The sequence below is a fragment of the Ctenopharyngodon idella genome, chromosome 23 (assembly GCF_019924925.1).
Source record: "Ctenopharyngodon idella isolate HZGC_01 chromosome 23, HZGC01, whole genome shotgun sequence".
NCBI lineage: Eukaryota > Metazoa > Chordata > Actinopteri > Cypriniformes > Xenocyprididae > Ctenopharyngodon > Ctenopharyngodon idella.
In genome coordinates, this window is record NC_067242.1 from 23535119 (window position 1) to 23562830 (window position 27712).

The following is a 27712-nucleotide window of genomic DNA, read 5'->3' on the forward strand; positions in this document are numbered from 1 at the left end:
TGTACAACATGAGTAGCTCTCAGCCACTTTCATTTTTAAAAAGTAGCTCTCAAATGAAACAAGGTTGGAGAGCCCATTGATCTGAAAATACTTTTCCCTCATCAGTACTGCCATCTACTGTTAACTTGGACTAGAAACTCTGCTTTCTCCTCATGAGTACCCCTCCTATTTCCCCAACCATATCAGAGCCAAAAATTCAACCAGTGCTGCGTGTTAAGCTCTGATTTTACTTCCAGCTCCACAGCAGCAGGGGTTGCAACTGCATATCCTCCGAATTTTTCAGAGACTGTTTGTATTGGAAAGCCAAACATTTAATACAATACACATCTGTCAGATACCCACCCCCACTGCTGCAACATTTGTACATAGGCTATGTACAATTTATACTTGAATAGACAAAGTCAAATGTTTAAACAGACATAACGGGACGGCTGCAACAGTCCTGAGGGGCAGTTACAGCATTCATTAAAATGCAATAAAATCATTTTTTAACATCATGTTTTACTTTATTATTGACTTCTCTCTGTCTTGCAAAGTTTCAGTTTCTACAATGTCTTATACTAATGCTTTTTTGCTAGTCTATCCGCATCTTCACTTCCTTTCATTCCCACCACGTGAATAAAAATGAATGATCAAAATCCACTCTTTTGAACAACAATCCCCATGAACCTTTGCGCATCCATGTGACCTCAGACTTCCGGCTGGCTGTATGTTGTTAGCTGTCGCGAGTGTCGGTTGCCAGGGTGAGGATGGATCACACCTCTTTAACAGAGAGATAAACTCACATTGTATCTCTCTTAAACACATCTGTCATATCTACACAAACAGGCAACGACTAACAGGGAGGAGTGCCATTACAACGGGTGAGTTTACTGAGCAGAACTGCTTGGAAGATCATGCGAATGAGCAAAACATTTACAGTCAGCCCACAAGAATCAAATGAAAACACATTTCAGATTAATAATGGTGAATGGTAATGAACGATGCAAAGCTAATGGCTTTAAACGTCTTTATGTTGCAATACTGATAGATAACACTTAAGGGTTGACAGATAATGCTGGTTATGTTTAAACGCATTCACGGAACACTAGTAAAATCATGTTTCAATTTATATTTTGTTTATAGGTTGATTTTTCTTTCCCCCCATGTTAATTCACACGTGTTTAGCTTATTGAGTGACCTTGAAGAGCATCTTAACTCCATGTGTCCTCTGTAGATCCAGTAATACCTCTTAAACCAGATTACTGACAAGAGATCTGTTTTGTGAACCTGTACTCATACAGAACACTATTCATGTTTGGCCTCATGTATTTTAGCATATTTATAATGTATGAGGATTCAATCTAATGATGGTAGCTGTTAGTTTTTTTTGTGTGTGTGTGTGTGTGTGTGTGCTGTTTATAGTTGTGTTTTTTTTTATTTATTTTTTTTTTAGCAGGATGGATTGACCTAAATGATGTTATATAATCGGCCTGATGACTTTATTTCATTTAAATGTTCTTTAGTCTGACCGGTCAAAAGTCTCTTTATATGTGAAGGTCTTGCATTTTAAGAACATATCTGAGTAATATTTCACCAAAAATTAAGAAAAAAGAAGCTATTATGTTTTGTATAAAGAGACTGAAGGCAGAACTTGGATTGTGATGTTGTTTTTAAGATTACTTAACAAATTGTCTTACCCAAACTACATTACTACTGTATACATATACATATATGTATGTGTATTATTGAATTCAGGTGTTAAAATCAGACCCATTGCCACAGGTGTATAAAATCAAGCACCTTGCCATGCAGTCGGCATTTGCAAACATTTCTGGAAAAAAATGAGATGTTCTGAAGAGCTCAGTACATTTAAGCATGGTACTGTGATGGGATGCCTCCTTTGCAATAAGTCAGTTTGTAAAATTTCATCCCTGCTAGATATTCCACTTTTATTTCACGATTATTATTTGAAACTGGAAGCGTTTAGGAACGGTGTGAAATATGCATAAAGGTCGCCAATGCTCTTCTGATTTAATAGCTGAAGTGTTCCAAACTTTCACTGGCATTAATATCCGCAAACAAACTGTGCGGAGCTTCATGGAATGGGTTTCCATGGCCGAGCAGCTGCATGCAAGCCTCACATCACCAAGTACAATGCCAAGTGTCAGATGGAGTGGTGTAAAGCACACCGCCTCTGGACTCTGGAGCAGTGGAAATGTTTTCTGTCGAGTGACGAATCACGCTTCTCTGTTGGCAGTCTGATGGGTGACTCTGGGTTTGGTGTTTGCCAGGAGAACGTTACCTGCCTGCATCGTGCCAACTGTAAAGTTTGGTGGTGGAGGGATATGGGGCTGTTTTTCAGGGGTTGGGCTTGGCCCCTTACTTCCAGTGAAAGGAAATCTTAATGCTTCAGCATACCAAGACATTTTGGACAATGCTCTGCTTCCAAATTTGTGGGAACAGTGTGGGCAAGCCCTTTTCTATTCCAGCATGACTGTGCCCCAGTGCACAAAGCAAGGTCAATAAAAACATGGTTCGATGAGTTTGGTGTGGAAGAACTTGACTGGCCCACACAGAGCCCTGACCTCAACCCCATCAAACACCTTTTAAATTGAACTGGAATGGAGATTGTCAGTGCATGATCATACTGGATGAATTTTTACAGAAACACTCAAATCTTGTGGAAAGCCTTCCCAGAAGGCATTACGGTCATTATTTAGAATGCAATGTCATTACGGTCACTGTTGGTGTAATGATCAGGTGTTCAAATGATTTTGTCAATATAGTGTATATTAAAGTCGTCATGAAATCAAAATTGACCCTGTTTACTTCGCTAGCGCATATTACTAATCTTGTGGTGAACAATTAATCCGTGCAAGTTAATACACAAAAAAATTGTTTGTCGTGGTAATCTTTATTCAAAATCTGAAATGTTACTTCCGGTCTGGAACGGCGTTTCTTCTCTGATGACGTCAGTTTGACGGCTTGGGTTGAAAACGCTTGAACCACTCCCCTTCAACCGTTAGTCTGCTATGAGCGAGAGATGGAGAGGAGGAGTGCTAAAGTAAAACCCTGCCCTCTATTCAGTGTTCCGTTTCACTTTTAAATGTGTCACAACACTGGAGAAAAGTCGTTTGCAACTTCCGGTTCACAGGGACTTTAACATAAAAATAAAAATGTTCATGTTAAAATCTACATGCACAATGCTAGTATTGTTGTATTGCTTTTAATTATTATTTTACTTAATGTAACAGTTTAACACAGTACTGTTCAGTACTGAGAATCTAAATAAAAATCCCTGTTTAGAATAATGATAATTACTTGATGATTGATAATTATTTAAAAAAAAAACAAACAAAAAAAAAAACATCCAGATGCATCATGGACGGTACAGAGAATTTGGGAGGAATATGCTGTCATGAATTGTAATGGACCTAAAACAGGCTTATTGTTCTTTGTGCAAAATATGCTGCCATCTTTTCTTTTGATTTGGGATTTAAAATTGACCTGGACATTTTTTTTTGTGAAGTTCACTCCATTTGCATGCAGCTGATTTTACAGAGCAGTATTACTACTGTATGTCATTGCAGAACAAAGAAAGATATCAGCATCGATCTCCTGTGTGCAGTAATTGGGCAGCTTTGTCTTTTGTGGAGTTCTTTAATATTGTTCATCACTATTTGACAAAAAAGGTCCATTCATGACATCACATTCCTCCCAAATTCTCTGTATTGCCCATGATGCATCTGGATTTAAAAAAAAATAATTATCAGTTATCAAGTTATTATCATTATTCTAAACCGGGATTTTTATTCAGATTCTCAGTACTGTACAGTACTGTGATAAACTGTTACATGAAATAAAATAATAGTTAAAAGCTAAATAACAATACTAGCATTGTGTATTTAAATTTTTAACATGAACATTTTTATTTTATGTTAATATACACTATATTGACAAAAGCATTCAAACACCTGACCATTACACCAACAGGGACCATAATGAAAAGCGCAGGAACCTTGGAGCTGTTTGCTCGGCCTGTAAATCCCATTGGCTGCTATCTGATGGTTAGAGCACCTCTAGTCCCAAAAGTGTGACCATGATGCAAGATCCTATTGAGATCTCACCGACATGTATAATCTGTATTCTGGCTGACTCATTTGCCCCACAAGACTGCAGTCCACATTAAAAAAATAAATGTTTAACATGATCTCCTATCATGCTAACAGAACAATGTAAATTTACAGGAGCAGTAATTGAAGAAATTGATGTAATTTTGCAATAAGCTCTTTATCAGGTATGTGTTCAGTTGCTGTGGTGTGCTGTGCCATGCAGCAATAATGCAGGAACACATGAGATGGCATTTCTCAAATAACCAGCCGAAGGCCAAAATACAACACTGAGAAGGTTCACTGCGCTCACAGACAAGATTTATTTGTAAATGTTTGATTGGTGTATAGTGTCTCCTTTTAGAGATCTCATTAAATTGGAAATGGACATGGATAGTTGATGTCCTTTGGTTTGACATGCTGTACTCAATTTTAAAATATTTTAGACAGCATTTTGCTAATTTGCTATAACTATCCATGCAGCTTTTTTGGCCTCATAAGAAACTACATGGAATATTTAAGCAAAAGGCAAAAAGGTGATCAAATGATAACTTAAAATATGTCATGATCAGTTACAGGACCTAAGGTATACACTTTGCTTTACATTAAGTTGTCATAAAATCAAAATTGACCCTGTTTATTTTCATGCATGTTGTTGCTATTATTGTTAACAATTCATTATTTTTTAATACATTGTTTTTTTTTTTTTTATTATTTAGTTTTTGTTTTTGTTTTTTAATACATTGTTTGATTGTTTGATAGCCATTTCAGTAGTAAAGTGGGTCGGAACTTCCGTTTCATGCAGACTATGCTGAAATGTTTAAAAAAGGTCCATGGATATGTTATGTGTCAGTTAATAAACAAACTATATACAACTGTGTACATCAATAATAGTTCTTCAAATTAATTGCTATCATTAATATCTTGAAGCATAGATTAATGTCAATAAATTAGATTTACACAACATTATACAGGACTTTACTCAATAGATACAGTAAACATTGCATTATCTTCTATTTTCTGTTTTTTTTTTTTTTTTTTTTTTCTTCAGTGCCAAAAGTGGGATGGAGTGGCGTTTACTGCTTGACTTCTCTTAAGCTCATCTACAAGACTGGTATGATCAGGTGATCTGTGAGGAGAGACGTCCATCTGTCAACTGTTTCTCTGGGTGAAGGTGAAGATGAACCGTTACACAACACTCAAGCAGCTGGGTGATGGGACCTATGGCAGTGTTCTGATGGGGAAAAGCAATGAGTCTGGAGAGCTAGTGGCCATCAAGAGGTGCGTCAAACAATTAGTCTTCATCCAAAACCGAAAGCAAATGTTTTTCTTCCCAGCCTGTTAGCGACTTAATAGTCACTTTGTCTTTGTATGAAGACACCTTCTAAAGAAACTTAGGCTTCCAAGGCAGCATAACGTCTCATGATATAGAGCAAATTCAAGTGAACTTTAGAATGCTTGTCAGCTGAAATAATCATACAATCTTAAAGGAACACTCCACTTTTTTTGAAAATAGGCTCATTTTCCAACTCCCCTAGAGTTATACAGTTGAGTTTTGCGCAATATCTTTGCACCTGCTGCACAAATGGTACGGCAGCATAGTTCCTTGATTATTACGCCGGAATGAGAGTATAGTTCCTAGCCATATCGGCCTAGAAAATGGCAAATTTTCATTTTCCGTCAGTCTTAGTACACAATGTAACTACAGAAGAGTCAAGTTTTAAATAGGAAAAATATCAAAACTCTTTGGTCATTTTTGAGCGAGATGCTAACGGTCTAATCAGATTCAATGAACTATGCTAAGCTATGCTAAAAGTGGTACCGCCAGACCCAGAGATCGGCTGAATGGATTCGAAAACAGTAAAACTCAACTTTTTAACTCTAGGGGAGTTGGAAAATGAGCCTATTTTCAAAAAAAGTGAAGTGTTCCTTTAAAAAAAAAAAAGGGACATGGATTAAATGAAAATAAATTAATTACCACTTTAAACTTAAACTGTTCCATCAGCCACCAAAACGTCTCAGGTTACGCATGTAACCATGGTTCCCTGAGAACAGGGAACGAGACATTGCGTCCTAGAACGCTAATGGGGAATGCCTCTGTGGGAACCGGTGTCTGAAACGCTATCAAATCACGCCAGTCGTATTGGCTGGCGAAAGCCTATGACGTCACTACTAGTGCGACCCGAACGCACATAAGGGCGCTTAGAGAACAAGTCGACCACTTATTGTCTGAAGGGACTGTTCAGCAGGCGGCCCCGAGGCATGGCAGGGAGACGCAATGTCTCGTTCCCTGTTTTCAGGGAACCATGGTTACATGCGTAACCTGAGACGTTCCCTTTCGAAAGGGAACTTGCATTGCATCCTAGAACATGACAGTGCAGTGACAGCATTCCCTACAACCAACGGTCAAGCTATAAGCCTCAAAGAGGCCCCCAGAAACATCCAGAGGCCTACCAAGGCAGTTTAAGGACTTGGAACCAACAACTTCAAACAGAAGGGGCCCCTTTAAGGGAATATGGCCAGGGAGCCGAAAGGAGCCCCGGCCAGTCACTTCTCAGGGGAGAATAGTCGACCTCTAACACCATCAGGGAGGCCGACCTGGTCCTATCTTAGTGGCCAGCAACCTGTCTGTTACCTAAACAGAGTCTCTAAAGCACTTGCCTCCAGAGGAGGCGTCCAGAAAGAGGGACTGCAAACTGGCAGTAACCAACTCAGACCGGATCGTAGAGACGGGCATCCTGGGGAGCAGGACTCAGCAAAGCACTTAAAACCCTTGTAATCGGGGGGAGTTACTCCGCTCCGCCTAGGATCTACAGAGTGCTTCTAAAACAAGACACTCCTGGAGGCTGAGTACTCTACATAGGGTCCCTAATGAGAGGCATACCTCCAGCCCCAACAAGAGCTGATCTACCAAGGGAGCTCTCACTAAAAGAATCTCTTAAACCTTTAAGACCAACTTAGGGAGCGAGGTTCTCTATGAGACGACCCACACAAAAGAGGGGAGTACATACAGCCTAAAATACTGATCTACCAGGGAGGTCTCACAAAAGACCTTTGACCTTCCGACCAGAACTCGGGAGCGCTGTACTCTAAGGAACACCCTCAATGCGAGGGGAGTACAAACTAGACTTAACCGAGATGAGTATTGACCAAGCTCACGCAAGTACCAGGGAGGCTCCTGAAGAGCCTACACTCTGATATAACTCTAGGGAGTTAGGATACAAACTTAGCTGGACGTGCTAAGGACCTACTCGACCCAGCGGATCGCATTCAAGGTGGCCCACTCGAGGGCCAGCTACTTGCTAGCAGATCTAGAATTCCAGAGCTAGTATCAGGGAGGCTCCACTGGAGCCTGGGCTACCTGATAACCATCTGCTCAACTCTAGGGAACTAGGACACGCAGGAACCTAGCTCAACCAGGAGGATCGCTCCCAAGGAGACCCAAGGAGGGCCAGCTACTTGGTAGCAAAGCAACTCCAGCAGAAACAGCCACTAGAGGTATTGCAGGCTTGGAATACTCGTTTGCATTGCCATAACGAGCCGTGTACTGAGCATAACGCTTCCTACCCTTAAAACAAGGGGAGTACAAATCTATGCGGCCGGGCTTATTAGGAGGCCTCAGATAGGGCCTACCACTCTAGCTTAACACGGCCACAGGCCCGGGGCTAATGCTCGAGCTCCAAGGGAGCGTGCTCAACTCGCCCTGAAAGGAGGGACTACTTGATACGCTCTACCTGAGCATCGCTGGTGATGTGCACATATGGGGCACAGAGCTCTGGGAGCGAAGTGAGCTAAACCGAAAAAGAGCTCAAGGGTGAAAACCTGAGCAAAAACTTTTGCTCCAAGACGAGAAAGACCGTCTGAGCTCAGCTCTGGAGGAATGGAGGCCCCAACAGGAAGAAATTCCACAGGAGGGGCCTGCAACACCCGACCACGACTTGATAAAAATCAAGGAGCTTATGGCTGAGAGATTGCTCTAAGCTCGACCAGATAAAGCTACTACCAAAGCTTTAGAGAGCGGAGACTTCAGCATAGAGCTTTCCACTCTCTAAATGAGAGGAAGTCTAACAACGCTCAGAGATAACCACCGGGGAGGCTTTCTACGAAAGCCTACAACACCTGACTATCTGTCTGTGCCTAACACCACTAGGGAACTAAAGCTCAGCATAGCGCTTTTACTCTAATATCAAGAGGAGCCCCACGACCTAGGCAATTTGAGGAGGCCGCAAAGCCTGCTACTTGCATTAATAGCCTAATGCAGATAGCCGGCCCTGGACTGTCCAGAATTCAGACACATGCAGATCTGATGCTCTTCTGCTTCTCAAAGGCAGTTTTAGCTAAGTATGTAGTATTTGAGGTCAACATGAATTGACCACATTTACTTTCCTAAAACACGTTTATTGGTGCTCACCATACTGAACAAAAAATCAGAATCTTTCATCAAAATGTAATAGCTTGCTCTGGCAGTTAAACGTCTTTTCATTCCAACTGACACTCCAGTGCCCTCTCTTCAATATTCAGTCAATTCCTGATGTATAAATTCAAGTCCCTTTTAATATTTTTTTCATCATTGAAACTGTTTCACTCAGAAATCAGTTTATAAAAGGAAATAGGAACTTGAAGAGTATACTAGATGTAATTTAGCCACGTACCTATCCTGAAGAAAGAGAGACAGATTGGCTTTCAGACAGAGAAGACTTTTAATCTGTTTAGTAATGAGAACCATGTATATGGTATGGTTTATTGTAATTGTCCTAGTGTTTTACCTCCTGAAGTGCTTAATATTAATCAGCATCTTGGGTTTGTATGTTTCACCCCTAAGCTCATTTTAGCATTCCTCAAACTCTTGACATTAGAAAAATAAGACATAAGATGATATATTGCATTCTTTGAGGATCTTCTTTTTATAGTAAGTGTCATAACAAACCCACCTCACCCAGACATTCCTATGGGATTCACCTAAGTTCAGGTTCACCCAACACATGCGTCTGCTCATTGAATGGGGGCTGGTGATGTGAATTATAAATGCCCCTCTTAGGAGTAATAGCTGTGCAGGAACAGGCGGTCACTATGCAAATTGATACCTGGGTGACAGTGAAAGCGGTGAAAGTAGCCATGCCTGCTTCAGTATCAACACTGCTCTCTCTTACATAATTCCAAGTGGACTTTCAGGCTTAGCTCTCAATCAGTCCTGTATATCAGCTGCTGGAGAGGTGTAATTATAAGGATACTAAGATTTTTAGACTTTCTTTTAGAAACTGGAAAATCTGACATGGACATAGGCTGGTCAGTATAGAAAAGTACAAATTAGATTTTAAAAGTTCAATGCAAGAACTAAAATACAGTCAAAACCTATTAAAAATAATTAAGGTATGTTTTTCACTAATGAAACACAAGCAGGAATGATATTAAATCATTTAAATGCAGTAGTATATCTGTACATAATAATAAACAGCAATACCTGCATATCTATTTTTTTTTTTTTTTACTACACAATTTAATATATGAAAAAAGCCACATGGAGACTTCTGTGAACATTTCTAATGATGACACTGATAAATTGTTGAGTTGGAGTTTAGAATAGATTCTGAGACTAAAAAAGTGATTCTGTGTAATCATGAACACACCTGATGATATCACATGTGAAGGTATATTAGCATTGTTCCATTAATAATAGGGTGGTAGATTCTAATAATTGACTGATTTACCTAAGCTGTTTGTTGGCAATGAAACCATGGAGATGAAATCAGTCATTGTGTTTCTCACAGAATGAAGAGGAAGTTCTACTCTTGGGAAGAGTGCATGAATCTGAGAGAGGTCAAGGTAATACATATTCAGGAATAGTTCATCCAAAAAATAAAAATTGTCAACAGACGTTTAGAATTTACACTGTGCCCTAACCAGAAATGATGCAACAAGATTCCAGCGACAAGCAATTTGTCCACACCACATGTGTCAAGGCTACAAGACATGACAAAATCAATCACAAATCACAGCCAATCAGAGGAGCATGTGGGATGGCTTTAAAAGTGCTGTCTCAATAAACAAATTTATACAAAATTTAACATCATTAAAAATATGTACTTATTGACTTATACAGTCGTCATGTAATACACTTGTTTGTTCACACACAGTTTACAGTTATTTTTTAAATCTGATGTATGTTATCTATTGTTGCTTTCATGATGAGTGTTAACATCACACACAGTGATATTCAAACTAAAATTAAACCTTTTTTAAGATTATACAAAGTATAACGTATAACGGTAATCAGTACCTAAGATTATCACTGTCATTAAACACACAGTTCTTTTATTAAATTCTTGTTCCCAGCTGTGACGTTGCAGAAATAGAAACCATTACAAAAATAAAATACCTTGTTGCAAGGCATGTATCGCTGTTGTGTTGGTTATGGCGCTGTGTTAAACTGTTAAATCTGGGTGTTCATAGTGTTTCTTTTGGTTTTCTTCATGTCTGTGTTGCAGTCACTGAAGAAACTGAATCATGCTAATGTGGTGAAGTTAAAGGAGGTGATACGAGAGAACGATCACTTGTACTTTGTCTTTGAATACATGAAAGAAAACCTCTACCAGCTCATGAAAGACAGGTATGAAGAGTTTCCATATTCCATCTGCCATTTTAATTAAGTGCCCATGATGCCTTTGATAAACAAATTAAATAAAACTTGGTCACAATATTTTGAAATGGTCATTGTGGCTGATGAACGGCACATTGATTGTTTGACAGCTGTGCTGATTCTCTATCTCCAGAACCAAATTGTTCCCAGAGTCAGTCATCAGGAATATAAGTTTTCAGATATTGCAGGGACTATCATTTATTCATAAGAATGGTAGGTCACAGGGCCGTCATATTCATGTCCAACAAACTAGAACAACTGAGTCTGAGGCCAGTATCAGATAGACCTACTGCAGACTGAACTACATGAAATCTACTATAGACTTTCTGCTAAAGACTCAGTTGTTCTTGCATCTCTGTGGTGACAGGATGTGTGAGTATCTCAGCTACTGCCAAAATGTTAAACTAAATCCTGTAAAATCTGAAATGCCCATGACTTCCCATCAGACACATTGTATTATAAGCAGTTAAAGGGGTCATATCATGTTTATTAAAATGTTTTTCTTTGATGTCGCTGCCTTTTGATTGGCTAACTACTTGCCTTGTGAAATGGTTAACAGCACTTACTCACAAGATGTGAGTTCAGCAGATGTGTGTTGAGTTCAGCATAGTTTTAATTGCCCTATCCCTCAATAACATTAACAGTTGTCACTGAAATGTGCCTTCAAACTGTTAAGATCAAACCAAAGTGATCAGGGATCTTATTAAAAATACATTTTAGCTACTCCTTTCTAAAGACTAATTCACACTAGACTGACAGATGCTGACCAGCGGCAACAGACACTTTTGTCTGTTTTTGTTACAAAGACCTCTTAAAATTGAATTTATTTTTCCATGATATGATCTCTTCAAAGATATATTATACTACTTTCCAAAGAGCTGTAACTAAACAGAAAACCACTGAGTCTCACACATCTTGTGGGTGAAATACTGTTCCTCTCTTATTCTCTACCTCTGTTTCTTTTTTTTTTTCTTTTCTCTTCTGACTCTTTTGTGTGTGAAATTCTCTGGCATCAGGGAAAATAAGATGTTTACTGAGAATGAAATAAGGAACATCATGTTTCAAGTTCTCTCTGGTTTGGCATTTGTGCACAAGCATGGTAAGATTTCCTCTTTCAATACACTTTCATTTGTTTTTCTCAAATGCTTTAAGGAGCTTTATAACACCCTTATGAACTCTAATTAGTCCCTCTAATTAGTACATTTTAAATAGTGAAAGGTGGCATGTTTCTTTAAAAAAAGTTATTTTACACCTACAGTCAGGGTGGGAAATTGACCTTTTCGCCCACCAGACACAGAGGCTGGTGAATGCCTTTTTTTTTTTTTTTTTTAAATCATCAACTTAAGATATGATATCTTAAAGATATTAACAGTATTTTTGAAAAATCTGTTTAAATTTTTTGAAAATTTGAAAGTGTAACTAATCCTTTAAAGCAGTTTTATATGGAACAGGTCATTTTTTTTTTAACAAAATGATTGTCTAACAGGTTGACCACCAGTGTCTGGCAGGTAAAGAAAAATACCAGCCACTGCCAAAAAAATACCTGGATTTGACTGGTAATGGGTGTTAATTTTCCACCATGTACACAATCCAAGTATAATGTGTTATTTGTTACTTAAAATCTTAAAAAAAAAATTTAATGGTGTTATATAGACTCCATATCTCTGTATTTGCATTGGGTGCAAAAAATACAAATAAAGATGCATTCTAATCTGCATGTTGACATTTACTATCTCTTTGGCATGATCCTCTAGGATTTTTTCACCGTGATATGAAACCGGAGAATTTGCTGTGTATGGGTCCAGAACTGGTGAAAATCGCTGACTTCGGACTGGCTCGAGAGATCCGCTCTAGGCCTCCTTACACAGACTACGTCTCAACACGATGGTATAGTGTATAAAAAAAAAAAGTTTAACAGGACATCACATTATCACTGTTTAGTAGGGGTGTAATGAATCATAGTTGATCTGTGATCCGTACGGACCAGGTCCCAAGGTTTGGCACACAAGATCCTTCAGAAATCATTCTAATATGCTGATTTGCTGCTCAAGAAACATTTCTGGTTATTCTGTGCTACTTCATATTTTTGAGGAAACTATTTTTTCAGGATTCTACATGAATATACATGCACATGTCATGTTGCATCCAGTAACAGCATCACTGATTGAACATCAATGGGTTCTAATGGGTGTAGACGTTTTGGTATTGGTGAATCGGAAGTATATTCATTATCTGGTTTACTTTTACCCGGCACTGGCAGTCCTTTCACAAAACTGTCCATGCTTGGTGCAGAACCATGCATCATTCATTTGTATTTCTACACGGCTTCCGACAGTACTCCATTCTGATTCTTCATTCGCGCCATCTAATGGTCTATTGCATGACAACAACCGCTACAGCTGGTAACAGACCATTCAAGCGCGTACTGCGAGGCATTTTGAGATAATAAAAATGTCAAATTAATATTTTGTGTCCAACTATTTACTTATCTGGCGAGTAGCCGCATAATAAGCAGGATAATTACGCAGTGTAGTTTTGTATCAGCCTGCAGAGGTTTCTTTCGCATAATAATCTGCTGACTGTGTGCACTATCCATCAGCCTTGCCGCAGCCCCCTTTTTCATAACTCCATGCCACCTAGTTTGGAAATCACTGTCTTAAGTGAACGTAAATAGGTAACGTAAATGAGAAAGAAATCGGATATGTATCATTATATTGGATCTGTGCATTAGGTCTTAGAGTGGCAGCAGCCTATAAATACCTGCTGCTGTTTGTCATTAATGTTAATCAAACAATAAAAGACAGCTTTAATAAAGATTAATCTATATTTAATTTACACAGTGAACACTATACAGTGTTATTTACATTTAATTATTATATTTCTGTTCCTGAATACTACTGTTAGACCTTATTTTATTTGTAACTTTGTTATATTGTATTTATCAATACTTGTAATTAGTGTATTTGTTCTTATTTATTTACTGACTATTCACTTGTCTTGACTTTTTGCTGATCTGAAAATTACCCGATTCATAACTCAAAAACCTTAATATGATCCGAACAGTGTGTTTTGTGATCCGTTGCACCACTAATATTTAGAAGGGCTGAGGATTGCATTTTTTATATATATATGTATATATTGCAAAATATTTTTTCAACAAATGTGCAATTTTACAACCTGAAAAATTCGCAACAACATAAACCAGCAAAACTAAGAAAATTCTTTGTGTGAAAATTGTGTAATTCTAAAATACAAAACTGCCCATTATCTTTTAGTAAAAAGAAATATATGTGCATTTTATCTGGTACTAATTCTTCTAACTGTCAGGTATAATATGTGTTTCAAGCAAAAGTCAAAGTGGGATATACATAATATGAAATGAGTTAAATCCTTTTTATATAAAATATATAGATCTGCCAATAAGTCAAGGACAGCAACAATGATACTTTAATAAAATAATATTTAATATTTTAAAGGTTCAGTCTTTCAGTTTAGTCATACTTTTATTTCATATCTATTGTTATAAATGATGCCTGCTAATGACAGTGATGGCATCTTTAATTCATTTTTAAACCAACAACCTAGAGATAAAAGAGAGAGCATAAAAGTTCTATCAAAATTCCTCAAAGTGTAACTGAGAATGTGCTCAGTTGTCCAACTGGCAGCAGTTTCCCTACTGGCTGAAATGTGAGCATTTCCAAGCTCTCTCTTTATGTGTTTGTGTTCAGGTATCGAGCTCCAGAGGTGCTGTTGAGGTCACCAGTGTATAGTTCACCCATAGACATCTGGGCAGTAGGCTGCATCATGGCTGAACTCTACACGCTGCGACCACTGTTTCCTGGCAACAGTGAGGTGGATGAGATCTTCAAGATCTGCCAGGTCCTTGGTACAGTAAAGAAGGTATGATCATGTGAAGATGAACCAACTTTTTTCAGGGAATTTGGAGCAGTCACAGCAGCTTGAGGTGCCGTCACACTAGCAGACTTGAAACTACTTGATTTTTGAGGACAGTGATATGTAAGTTTTTCTGTGTGAGGAAAAAGCTAATTAGTCACGATCATGAGAGTCAGCCCCAGTGACTGAATTATAATTTCAAGCAAGTTGGTTGTTGACTTTGAGTCGGTTGGGCCATTAATTCATTAATTCAGAGTTGAGTCCTCTGATTCTCCAACGACTATATAAATGAGTCTTACAACTGAAAATTGGCTGGAAAAATTAGCTGGAATGGCGTAAGATTGTGGCCTGTAGAGACTGACCTCCAGGCATCCTTCATATATGAGGTTGAGCTACATGTGACAAAGGGTCATGCATTGCATTTGTTCTCTGCATTCAAAACATATATGAACATGCTGTTGCATCTTTTAATAACTTTTGATCGGTTAAAGAGCCATAAAGACCGGTTACACTCACAATGTGGATGAATTTCATTTGTGTCAAAGACACAGGATCTATTGAAGAGAACTTATGCAACGCAGAAACTCTTTACAAAGCAAAAACAAACTAATTTTTGATCCATTAATGCATCTCTCACTTACTGTATGCGATCTCACTGAAGCGCCTGTCATAGGAAATCGGTGCGTTCTGTCATGAATAATTAAGGGAAGTGTCTTCTCATAGGATAAGGAAGTCTCATGAATAATTATGAGACACTGATGAGTCATCGATGTACTATAGTACAAGAAAACATCACATCCTCTGACGTCAACACGAAGACAAATTAAAACCCAGAAGTTGAAAATTGCAAAACGTTTTACAATTAACTAGTTTTTTCCTACAGTCAAAACTAATGGATGATAACATTGACTTCTTTGATGTTCAACACACATAACTCTGTTAAAATCTTTCAGGGTTTCATGGTCTTTTAATAATGAATTATTGTCTGTGATCACTTAATGATGTGTTTAATTAGATTAATCTCTATTAAAATTTTTATTTTCATGGGTAAATAGGTAAAAAGTGCTTGTTATAGTAAACATGGATTATTTTCCCTTGCAGTCAGACTGGCCGGAGGGTTATCAGCTAGCTTCTGCGATGAACTTCCGTTTCCCCCAGTGTGTTCCTACACCACTGAAAACTCTGATCCCCAACGCCACCAATGAGGCTTTAGACCTCATGAGAGACTTCCTCCAGTGGGACCCAAAGAAAAGACCCTCTGCTGCAAAGGTACATACGTATGTGTTCATGTTGACTCCAGTATTGCAGTCGCAGAGCTCACAGTCAACTACTATTAATGATGTAAAAGTATTGCATGCTTGTCTACTAATACTAGTATAATGCTTCTTTCCACAGCAAATATCTCACATTCTTTACATCTATAATTGCAAATCTAAAAGTGTTACCTAGCTGTGGTGGTAAACAGATGCCACTAGTATTAACGGTGGTCGGTACATCTGAAACAAGAGTGTCACTGTTTAACCCTTGTAATAATGTGTAATGAATATAAATGTGTAAAGAGACTTGTGAGCAATGGAGGAAGTGGGTGGAATAGAACTTAAAAAGGTTTGGTTCATCAAACCAAATGTGAAATAACAAATGATCTTGAAAGGGTTATTTTAATTTAGTTTATTTTAGACATCTACAAACATCATTTTTAAATCTTCTTATGAAGACAGTATTAATATTTTTGTAAGTAATTGATTCTAAACATAATTTCAGGCGCTCAGATACCCCTACTTTCAAGTGGGACAAGTTCTGGGTCCCCGTCCCATGACCCCTGATGTACGGAAGGTTCAGATAAAGCCAGTCCTGCCCAGTGAACCCAGATCAGAGCTGCAGTCTGTCTCAGAACCAGTGCTGCCATCACAGACTAAAGGCCAAAGTAGAAACTCCCATCAGCCACTGCAGCAGATTCCTCTGCCTCAGTCTCTCTCTCAGACAGACCCTCTCGCTTCATACACACAAAAGGTACAAAACCTCCACATCAAATTTAAAGTCAACATGAAATCTTTATTTTATTATGGAATATTGGAGTATTTATTATAAAAAAATAAAATAAAATTATGTGCCCTGCCCCTCGCAATATTTAATCAAAACCGTGGAAATCAGTGGGGAAGTAAACAACACCATAAATGAATGTTGAAAATAGGCAACTCCATTGTCAAGTTGTCAACATATACAAAAGTTTGTACAGATCAAAAGTTTGGAATAATTAAGGTTTTTATTAAACATGTAATCATATTAGAATGATTTCTGAAGGATTTCAGAGAAATAAATTACACTTTAAAATATATTAAAGACGATTTTACAATAATACTATTTTTTATTTTTACTACTATTATTTTTATAATATTTTTAATGAAATAAATGCAGCCTTGGTGAGCACTTATCAACGAGAGACTTCTTTTTAAAAACGTTAAAAAAAAGAAAATAATAATAATAATAAAAAAACTTTTGACCTGTAGTGTAGCCATTTCACTAATACCTTTTATATGTTAGTACTAGACTGTTGTAATATAATCACTTACCAACCTTGTCTTTGCAAAATTACTATATATCCAATCAACTCATGTCATGATCAGCAAAAAAACAAACAAAAAAACAAAGAAAACCCAGTTAGTCTTTGGTATACATGTGAGGATACCATAATGGGACATAGAAGACATGCAATTTTCTATACAGCCCTTTTTCTTTGTCACAGGAATTACATCAATAACACATAAACCATAACCAGAAGTCCATGCACCTATATGATGGGTAAAATTATTTTCTGTAATGTCACAGTTGCAGTACATAGGCATGAAAAAGAAAATGACCCAAAATGTTACTTTAATAACATTACTAATGGTATGTTGAGGTACAGTCTGTTACTTAATTAAGCCAAGTGTCCACTGAGCCATTTCTATCTTTCTTGACTAAATAAAATTGTGATATATATAAAGAGATTCCTTTAAAGATTACCTGTATTAGTTCTCTATTGCATTTGAGTAACTATATGAACATCAGTAGAATGATGCTTTGTGTTTCTAACATGAGGTGGTCGGGGGTGAGAACAGTTTGATCGGACTGAAGAATGGTCGGAGAAGGTGGGGACAGACAAACATGAAACCCTCAGACAGCTGGGATGAGTCTGACTGTTCTGAGACTGCAGCTTCCCTCTCTAAAAAACCCAGCAAAGGCCTTGAAGAGGAGAAAACTACTCCACAGTATGATCGCTATATTCAAAGATTAACATCAGCAGTATTTACATTGACTTCATCTATAGCACATTTCAATGAGCACACTATTCTAAAACCTAGTGAGCAGCCTTGCTGTCGACTGACCTACTAACACAGCATCCAAACTGAAATGGAACCATATAATTTGAAATGCATATCATGGGTTTATGTTTGTAATTAGCATATTGCTAAGATAACAATGTCATGCTCTAATAAGCATAAAAACACACAGAACTCATGAGTAATGACTAAAGTAGCACAGTTTTAGGTTGTACTATGTTAGGTTGAACTATTTTTGTCAATATATTTTAGTATTAAAAGAAACGCTTAATACTAATGTATTAATACAAATAATCTAGTCTTATGGCTGCTATTTTTGAGAACAGTTTTGAGAACAAGACATTTATGTTTCGCTATTGCACTTTCCATTTCAATTATTTCATTTCAGATTTCACTCTTTCCTTCTTTTATAACTTAACTTTGCAGACCCAAGGACCAGAAACCCCTTTACACATTTAGCACTGTAACCAAGTTACCGAACACCAGCAGACTGAACCAGCCAGACTCTAGTCACCATAGCACCTCTTCAGCCAGACAACATTACCTGCGCCAGTCCAGATACCTGCCAGGTAAGATCTCAGTTTGATTTAGTCACTTCATGTGTGGTGATTGATCTTTTGTGTATAAATTGTAGTGGTGCACAATACATCATATCATGAACAAGATGAATGATTATCAATGCATATCAAACCCAAGCACAATTCAATTCCTGACACGGCTTTCCACACATTTTTAAAGTTAATAACCCTGCGTGTACAGATCATTCTTCGGAGGAGACAAATCAGAGGAGTATCTCGCAGGAGACAAATCACACGTGATGTGGCGAATGTCAATGCAATCTGCATATCATTTGCCTAAAGGTTTACTTTTCTCGACTTTGTTGAGCCACAACACATGGCCAACAGACGTAAATCGTTGAAAGCTAAGGAATTGTAAACGAATATTCCTTTCATGCAGCAAATCGCTATTTGGCTAAAATTAATCAAGAGTTCGTTTTTTTTTACTCGTTGTTTCTGTCAATCTTAGGGTTAATAAGCAAGAACACACCATCTCTGAGCAACAAGGAGTCTCAACAAGACTTGTGGGACACCTCAGCTCTGATGAACAAACCTCTCGCACCCATTGGAGGAGCGCCAGTGTCCAGAATCAGCCCAGGTGAGCAAACAGCCACACACCTCATATTATACGTGAATTAATGCAGAGACTTCATCAATACGCAATACACAATTTCCTCAAATTCATTTGCATCCATTCTTAAGACATAGTGCTTGACGTCTTTTAACCCTAGAATTAGAGATGCACTGATACCGATATCAGTATCGGTATCGGGAACTATACTGTGCTCGTGTACTCATACTCGGCTCTGATACCAACAACCGATACCACGCACCATGTACAGTACAGTGCTTTAACCTTTATAGCTGCTATGCGAGAGCTGATAAGAGAATGCGAAGTGGATAGAGCGCGCAGTGGCACAGACGCGTGAGCTTGTTGAGCGCACATCCCTTTTTCACAGACATCGCTGGAAAGTTTGTAGCTCGGTTAGATAAGGCAATAGCATAGAAAGTATAATGAGGAGCATATTACTAACGTTAACCGATGGTAAAGAGAGAGAGAGAGAGAGCACACTTATGTTCGTTCACTCAGCATACACGTGTCATTTGAATTAAAACTAAATCGTATGTGCAAGTAAAAACATGAACTGTCTGTTACATGATTTATGTATGAGTGGTTATCTACTAGGGCTGCACAATTTATCGCGATTAAACCACACGCGATTTGGCAAAGGCTGCGATTATTTAATGCGCAGCTTGTCAGAGCTGTAGGGCTCTGTGATCAGTAGTAAATGCTTCTCTATCTGAAAGCCAGAGAGTGCTCTTGCGCAGAAACTGCAAATATGCCCTGCCGCAGAAGAAGATAACACGCTTCATATCGCTGTAGCTGAATAAACAGAAGATTGAAACGCTTTGATTGATTAAACATGACTAATAAACACATGACTGCCTTATTCTGTGTAAGAAGCCACATCATCTCACAGAAGGATGCTCAACTGTCATTATGAAGTGAGTTTGGAGTAAAAACATATTATTAAATGTTGTCTTTTGTTGAACAAGATGTTAATGCTTCTCTTGTCTGAAAAGATGTTTGACGCATGTTACTTTTTCAAATGTACATTATAAGCGACTCAAACTTGCGGTGCTTTCAGATGGATTAGCATTTGGAGTCATACTCCATTGATAAGCTGCGCATAAGAAAAATAGTCGCAGCCTTTGCGATTTCATAATTGCACTAAGAATCGCATTTAAGTGATAATCGCGTTTAAGTTCAATGTTATTTTTCGTATCGTGCAATAAATCATGCAGTCCTATTATCTACATTATTACAGGAAGACAGTACAGTAATCACATGACATTTTCAAGAAATTTTCTTTGCACAAACATTCGAAGCCCATGCCCAGAAAGCTGCCTCTCATACAACGCACAAATAGCCTATTAAATTGAGTTCTCTTTCATGTCTTCTTGTGCTTGAATAGACAAATTCACACAAAATTATCTCAAAATGCCCGTATAGGAAAGTATCCTTGTCGGTTATGTCTTAAGTGAACGTAAACAGTTGAAAAAGTAAATGCATTTGTAACGGGTACATGCAGCTTTTAAAGTGACAGCAGCCTAATAAACCTACTGCTGTCTTTGTCCTTAATGATAAACTAACAACAAAAGACAGAGCGAAAATCACTCACTGCTCTTGGCTGGTTGAGCCCTGCTGGAGCAGCTCTAAATATTTACTGTGCTATTAAATTAAAGATAAAATATGATAGAGCAATAATATTAACAGTGAAAGTAACAGTAGCTTTACAGTACATAAACAGTACAGTACATTTTAATAGGCATAATTAAGCATGAAAATAACTGAAGGAAATATCTATTTGCTAAGCAAACTAATTTGATTAATTTTTTCATATTCTTTTGGTTTCTCTGCCCAGTATTTTTAAAAAATAAAAATGCAATGAAAATACAGGTATCTGTATCAAGTAATGAAAAAAATATAAGTATCGGACTGATATCGGTGCATCCCTACCCTACCTAGAATGCATGAACTAAACAACCTACACAAATGCATTTTGGGTCAAAATTAACTGTACTGCATTTATTGGTTTTCTTAAAATGAATAGATTTCTTGTTAAATAGTTAAAAGAATTGATGATACACAAATGTTTTAATTTATACAATGTGTTTATTTGTTCACTTCTATTTGTTCAATAAAAGATGATATTTATTATTTTTTAAAATGCAGTTGTACTTTTTATTTTAACATAGTTTTAAAACCATGAGTCAATTTGACCTCCTTTATGCATTCTAGGATAATTAGACATTGTAGCAACCAACTTGTATAAAACTGCCCCACTTCATCTCACTACTTCAGTGTTGAGCATCATTCAGAAATAAATTGACAATGCCTTTAAAAAAAAAAAAAAAAAAATTAAATTCCTGAATTTGAATTGACATAGCAAACAGGATGCAGAATTGTAATTCAAAATTGAAAAGTAGAAAACAGTGTGTAGTGTAGTTTTTAATGATACATTCATGTTTTATGCATTACCCATCAAAAACACAGCATATACACTACCGGTCAAAAGTTTGGAAACATTACTATTTTTAATGTTTTTGAACGAAGTCTCATTTATTTCATAAAAAATACAGAAAAAACAATAATATTGTGAAATATTATTACAATTTAAAATTGTGGTTTTCTATTTTAATATACTTTAAAATATAATTTATTTCTGTGATGCGAAGCTGAATTTTCAGTGCCACATGATCCTTCAGAAATCATTCTAATATGCTGATTTGGTACTCAGTTATTATCAATGTTGAAAACAGTTGTGTTGCTTAATATTTTTTTGGAACCTGTGATACTTTTTTCAGGATTCATTGATAAATAAAAGGTTAAAAAGAACAGCATTTATTCAAAATATAAATCTTTTCTAACAATATAAATCTTTACTATCACTTTTTATCAATTTAACACATCCGTGCTGAATAAAAGTATTTTTTTTTTTTTTTTTCAAAAAAAAAAAAGAAAAGAAAAAAAATTACTGACCCCAAACTTTTGAACGGTAGTGTATATTGTTACAAAAGATTTCTATTTTAAATAAATGCTGATATTTTTTAACACTTTATAAATCACAGGTTATAAAATAATATTAAGCAGCACAACTGTTTCCAACATTGATAATAAATCAACATATTACAATGATTTCTGAAGGATCATGTGACACTGAAGACTGGAGTAATGATGCTGACAATTCAGCTTTGCATCACAGAAATAAATTATATTTTAAAGTATATTAAAATAGAAAACCATCATTTTAAATTGTAATAATATTTCACAATATTTTCTGTATTTATTATTAAATAAATGCAGCCTTAATGAGCATAAGAGACTTCGTTCAAAAACATTAAAAATAGTAATGTTTCCAAGCTTTTGACCGGTAGTGTAATTAGATAAAAAAGATACCTATTAAAAATATAGAAATGCCTATAAAAATGATGTGGTAGATATTTGGTGGTGTCATATGGCAAAATTTCATGGCTGTATAATTGTTACGACAGAATAGGATTTTAAAGAATTGTTAAAGCATTTGAGAAACAATATTCTACATATCAGGCAATAATGGGCATAATTGGTTAAAATTAAAAGAATATAATTGTTTTTTTTAACAACTTGTAAATGGATAATTAAATTCTTTTTGTTGTGTGACTTTTTTGAATTTCTTTGAATTGCAATTCAGTACATTTTTAACCTTCCATTTTCAAATTCAGTAGCCAGATCTTTTTAATTTCAATGTACGAATTGTCATGAAACCAAATCTTAAAATCTTCTGAATTTTGCACAACCCAGCTTCATGTTATACTAAATCTTGTCTACTTTTACTGTAATACTGTCCATCGTTTCTCTCTGCATGGATTCAGAAGAAAGCAGCAGTAAAGCCACAGATAAAGCTAAAGAAAGGACACTAGAGCAAAATGAACAGGTCAAAGGTACATATAGCAATAGTGCTGTTCTGCTTTTCACCACATTATCATGGATGTTGGTCTGGGGTGTAAATATCTGGAAAACATTTCAAGAAAAATAGTGCAGTCATTGAGGAAATTGATTAGTTAATACAGACATTTGTTAGAATGAGTAACACACCTCTTAAGTGGCTATACAGGTGCTGGTCATATAATTAGAATATCATCAAAAAGTTGATTTCACTAATTCCATTCAAAAAGTGAAACTTGTATATTATATTCATTCATTACACACAGACTGATATATTTCAAATGTTTATTTCTTTTAATTTTGATGATTATAACTGACAACTAAGGAAAATCCCAAATTTAGGATCTCAGAAAATTAGAATATTACTTAAGACCAATACAAAGAAAGGATTTTTAGAAATCTTGGCCAACTGAAAAGTATGAACATGAAAAGTATGAGCATGTACAGCACTCAATACTTAGTTGGGGCTCCTTTTGCCTGAATTACTGCAGCAATGCGGCGTGGCATGGAGTCGATCAGTCTGTGGCACTGCTCAGGTGTTATAAGAGCCCAGGCTGCTCTGATAGTGGCCTTCAGCTCTTCTGCATTGTTGGGTCTGGCATATCGCATCTTCCTCTTCACAATACCCCATAGATTTTCTATGGGGTTAAGGTCAGGCGAGTTTGCTGGCCTATTAAGAACAGTGATACCATGGTCCTTAAACCAGGTACTGGTAGCTTTGGCACTGTGTGCAGGTGCCAAGTCCTGTAGGAAAATGAAATCTGCATCTCCATAAAGTTGGTCAGCAGCAGGAAGCATGAAGTGCTCTAAAACTTCCTGGTATACGGCTGCGTTGACCTTGGACCTCAGAAAACACAGTGGACCAACACCAGCAGATGACATGGCACCCCAAACCATCACAGACTGTGGAAACTTTACACTGGACCTCAAGCAACGTGGATTGTGTGCCTCTCCTCTCTTCCTCCAGACTCTGGGACCCTGATTTCCAAAGGAAATGCAAAATTTACTTTCATCAGAGAATATAACCTTTTTGTCTCTAGCCCAGGCGAGACGCTTCTGACGCAGTCTGTTGTTCAAGAGTGGCTTGACACAAGGAATGCGACAGCTGAAACCCATGTCTTGCATACGTCTGTGCGTAGTGGTTCTTGAAGCACTGACTCCAGCTGCAGTCCACTCTTTGTGAATCTCCCCCACATTTTTGAATGGGTTTTGTTTCACAATCCTCTCCAGGGTGCGGTTATCCCTATTGCTTGTACACTTTTTTTTCTACCACATCTTTTCCTTCCCTTCGCCTCTCTATTAATGTGCTTGGACACAGAGCTCTGTGAACAGCCAGCCTCTTTTGCAATAACCTTGTGTGTCTTGCACTCCTTGTACAAGGTGTCAATGGTCGTCTTTTGGACAACTGTCAAGTCAGCAGTCTTCCCCATGATTGTGTAGCCTACAGAACTAGACTGAGAGACCATTTAAAGGCCTTTGCAGGTGTTTTGAGTTAATTAGCTGATTAGAATGTGGCACCAGGTGTCTTCAATATTGAACCTTTTCACAATATTTGAAATATTTTCTGAGATACTGAATTTGGGATTTTCCTTAGTTGTCAGTTATAATCATCAAAATTAAAAGAAATAAACATTTGAAACACATCAGTCTGTGTGTAATGAATGAATATAATATACAAGTTTTACTTTTTGAATGGAATTAGTGAAATAAATCAACTTTTTGATGATATTCTAATTATATGACCAGCACCTGTATTTTGCAAAAAAAAAAAAAAAAAAAAATAAAAAAAAATAAAAAAATAGAGAATCAAACACTTGTTTGTTTAGCTGGTTGTGTTCTCTTTCTTGACTCTAAGTTGTGGCCTCTACTCACAGGAAACTTTGTAACCACCACATACAATCTCTCTGGAGGATACATGCCTTCTTTCCAGAAGAAGGAAGTGGGATCCGTAGGACAAAGGATTCAGCTCGCCCCTCTCGGACACCAGCATGCACGTAAGAGTTCAATATCTAATAATTTACTTCTCTCTGTGTTTTGACTTTTTGTGTTTGTTAAGACTGATTGATCATTATGGAATCACCATTTTTATGCTTTTCTACATGGCCTGCATATATTGATATGATTATGTTGGCTTCTGATACTAATATTGAATTTAAAGGTAAAGTGTGTAATTTTGTAAAATATTTTCTTCTGTTTACACTTTCTTACACAATGGCACTATTAAAACATTGCTCTGTTTGTTTGAGCAGCCCAACCAACCAGAAAATTTCCAAAACAATAGTAGAAGGCACATTAATATTCATGATGAAAACAGCCTTCCCCCACCATCCTATACATTACTAGTCTGACAAAGCAACATTGCCTTAGATAATGGCTTAATGGTTTGAGATGGGACTATCTGTTTGTCTCAGTCTAGTTTAAAATCCATCTGGTGACACTTAATGCCATAAAACCTACACGCTTTACCTTTATACTTACTATTATTCTTCTGAGCCTCAAAATGTTGAACTCCTCTTAGAGCTTTCAAGCTTTTCATTTTCTTGCTCTTTAAAAAAACTGACATGTGTTTGCTTTATATTGTTCTACACATCTGTTGCTCGAGCTCTTTTAAGATCTGTCGTATCTTTCTTCATTCATTTATTCATCCACTCTCTCTGTCTATCTCTTTCTCTCTCAACTCATTTATATCTACTCTTAGTTGATCTCTCTGCCACTGCTGACTCTAAAACTGGCAAAGCTAAACCTTCAAAGTCCAAACCTTCCTCTACAGTTTCAGTCAGTGAGATCTCTGAAGGTAAAAGCTCAGAACAATAGTTGTCTTAGTCAACACCTCTACTCCAAAATTAAGTTCAGCACACCTGCCAGGTTTGTTTGTTTTTTTTAATTAAATATATTTTGTTCCTTGTACTGTGGAATTATTTAACTGACTCCTTGCTATTAGTGACAGATACACTGAAAACATTGTCACTTGCAGCATCATATACAAGTTGTCAGTCTGCGTCTCTCAGTGAAACTGCAGCTGTCACAACAATGTTAAAGGGATAGTTCACCCAAAAATAAAAATTCTGTCATTATTTACTCACCCTCATGTTGTTCTAAACCTGTAAGACTTTCGTTAGTCTTCGGAACCTCCATAGACAGCTACGCAACTGATATTTTCACACTTCAAAAAGTTCATAAAGAGATCGTAAATCTAATCCATATGAATTGAATGGTTTAGTCAAAATTTTCTGAAGAGACTCAATCGATTTATATGATGAACAGATTTAATTTAGGCTTATATTCACATATAAACATTCATCAACTCACACATCAGTTGTGGTAAACAGAAGCTCAAGCGTGTTTGCTTGACGTGCCAGAACCAATGAGGTTCATTCATGTGTGTTACGCAGCACATTTGAGCTTCCGCAAGAGGTTTGTTGTCACTCGTCAAGCAGGTTCAGTTGAGCTTCTGTTTATGTTCGCTGATCATATATGTGAATAAAAGCCTAAATTAAATCTGTTCATCATATAAAGTGATCAAGTTTCTTCAGAAAATTTGGACCAAACCACTCAATTCATATAGATTAGTTTTACGATCGCTTTATAAACGTTTTGAAGCGTCAAAGTGGTAGCTACTTTGCTGTCTACTGAGGGACAGAAAGCTCTTAGATTTCATCAAAAATATCTTCATTTGTGTTCCGAAGATGAACAAAGTCTTACGGGTTTGGAACGACATGAGGCTGAGTAATTAATGACAGTTTTTATTTTTGGGTGAACTATCCCTTTGAGACACATTAGAGTTTTTTTCAACCCCTCATATTACCATTTTACCAAAGGAAGGAATATTCCACATACAAGTCGCTAGAAGGTTTGTATGTCTTTGATTTGAATAACTGATCCTAATTAACAGTTTCTAATTAAGTTACTGGCCAACTGGTTTTATTTAGCAAATACAGTTTTTACTTTTGCTTGGCACTTGGCAAGTGTTAATTTTAGACTCTGCCTCTTCATTGTTATTCTGTCAAAAGTAGCCTTAAACTTTGGCTTTGCTGATTTCTCAGATTATGATGGATGGAAAAGGAGACCAGACCGAACCCAACTCAAAGGAACGAGTTACTCAGCTCTAGGCAAAAACTCCGCCAATCTCATCGGTCGCGCTCCACCGGTTCCGCCAGTGCATGGACGGGTTGACTGGGCTGCAAAATATGGAAGCCATCGCTAGTACATGTCATGCAAGCTACAGCTGCCATGAGGACTAAAGTCTGTTTCAACACTCGTGAATACTGTATAAACACATATCATATAACATCTTTATATTTCTTAGAGGAGCAGCTAGGATAGATCCACACCACACCATGTAAGCCAATGGCTCCTTAATTGTTCAATAAAGGCAAGAATCTGTGAACAATGGCTGTTTAAAACTTAACAATTTGATCATCTTTCAACTTTCAGTTTTGTTCAGTTTATGCATCAAATGCCTGTAATCCTTTTACAATGAAATGGGTAGATCTTTATTCCACATATTGCATCTATTTTTTGTAACCCTTTTTGACATTTTTATAGTATCCAGTTTTAAATATATTCTTGTTTTCTTTTTATGCATTACTGTGATTCATGCTGTAAGGCAGTGTTATTTTTTACTTTCTTGTATCATTGATGTTAGCATCCCTTGTTTCATTTTTTTTCTGTAAGCAATACTGAGAACTATAACATGAACATATAATGTAGATAGCATTTATTGG

The 27712-nt window shown here is 37.0% G+C and overlaps 1 protein-coding gene across 8 annotated transcripts; it reads left to right on the plus strand.

Annotated features, from left to right (window-relative positions):
• The first annotated feature begins 663 nt into the window (after positions 1-663).
• mak (male germ cell-associated kinase) lies at positions 664-27568 on the plus strand. 8 transcript variants are annotated; one of them, XM_051881845.1, is made up of 17 exons: positions 664-743; positions 829-863; positions 5143-5372; positions 9860-9914; positions 10577-10698; positions 11745-11827; positions 12483-12615; positions 14457-14628; positions 15724-15891; positions 16384-16632; positions 17701-17870; positions 18369-18511; positions 18969-19097; positions 22916-22984; positions 24863-24982; positions 25687-25782; positions 27032-27568. In XM_051881845.1, exons 3-17 carry the CDS (start codon positions 5272-5274, stop codon positions 27190-27192), a joined length of 1971 nt encoding a protein of 656 aa, XP_051737805.1. In that variant the 5' UTR covers positions 664-743; positions 829-863; positions 5143-5271; the 3' UTR covers positions 27193-27568. The 8 variants fall into 8 exon arrangements, with proteins under 8 accessions (XP_051737805.1, XP_051737807.1, XP_051737809.1 ...); XM_051881847.1 differs by lacking the exon at positions 11745-11827 and adding an exon at positions 10862-10941 and having other exon boundaries at positions 670-863; XM_051881849.1 differs by lacking the exons at positions 11745-11827; positions 22916-22984 and adding an exon at positions 10862-10941 and having other exon boundaries at positions 670-863.
• The last annotated feature ends 144 nt before the right edge of the window (positions 27569-27712 follow it).

What these genes read in the sequence shown, in the direction of transcription:
- mak (XM_051881845.1), top strand. Translation starts at nt 5,272, where the DNA reads ATGAACCGTTACACAACACTCAAGCAGCTGGGTGATGGGACCTATGGC. An exon ending in GAGCTAGTGGCCATCAAGAG is followed by an intron (nt 5,373 to 9,859) that starts GTGCGTCAAACA and finishes TGTTTCTCACAG; the next exon opens with AATGAAGAGGAAGTTCTACT. An exon ending in AGTCAGTGAGATCTCTGAAG is followed by an intron (nt 25,783 to 27,031) that starts GTAAAAGCTCAG and finishes CTGATTTCTCAG; the next exon opens with ATTATGATGGATGGAAAAGG.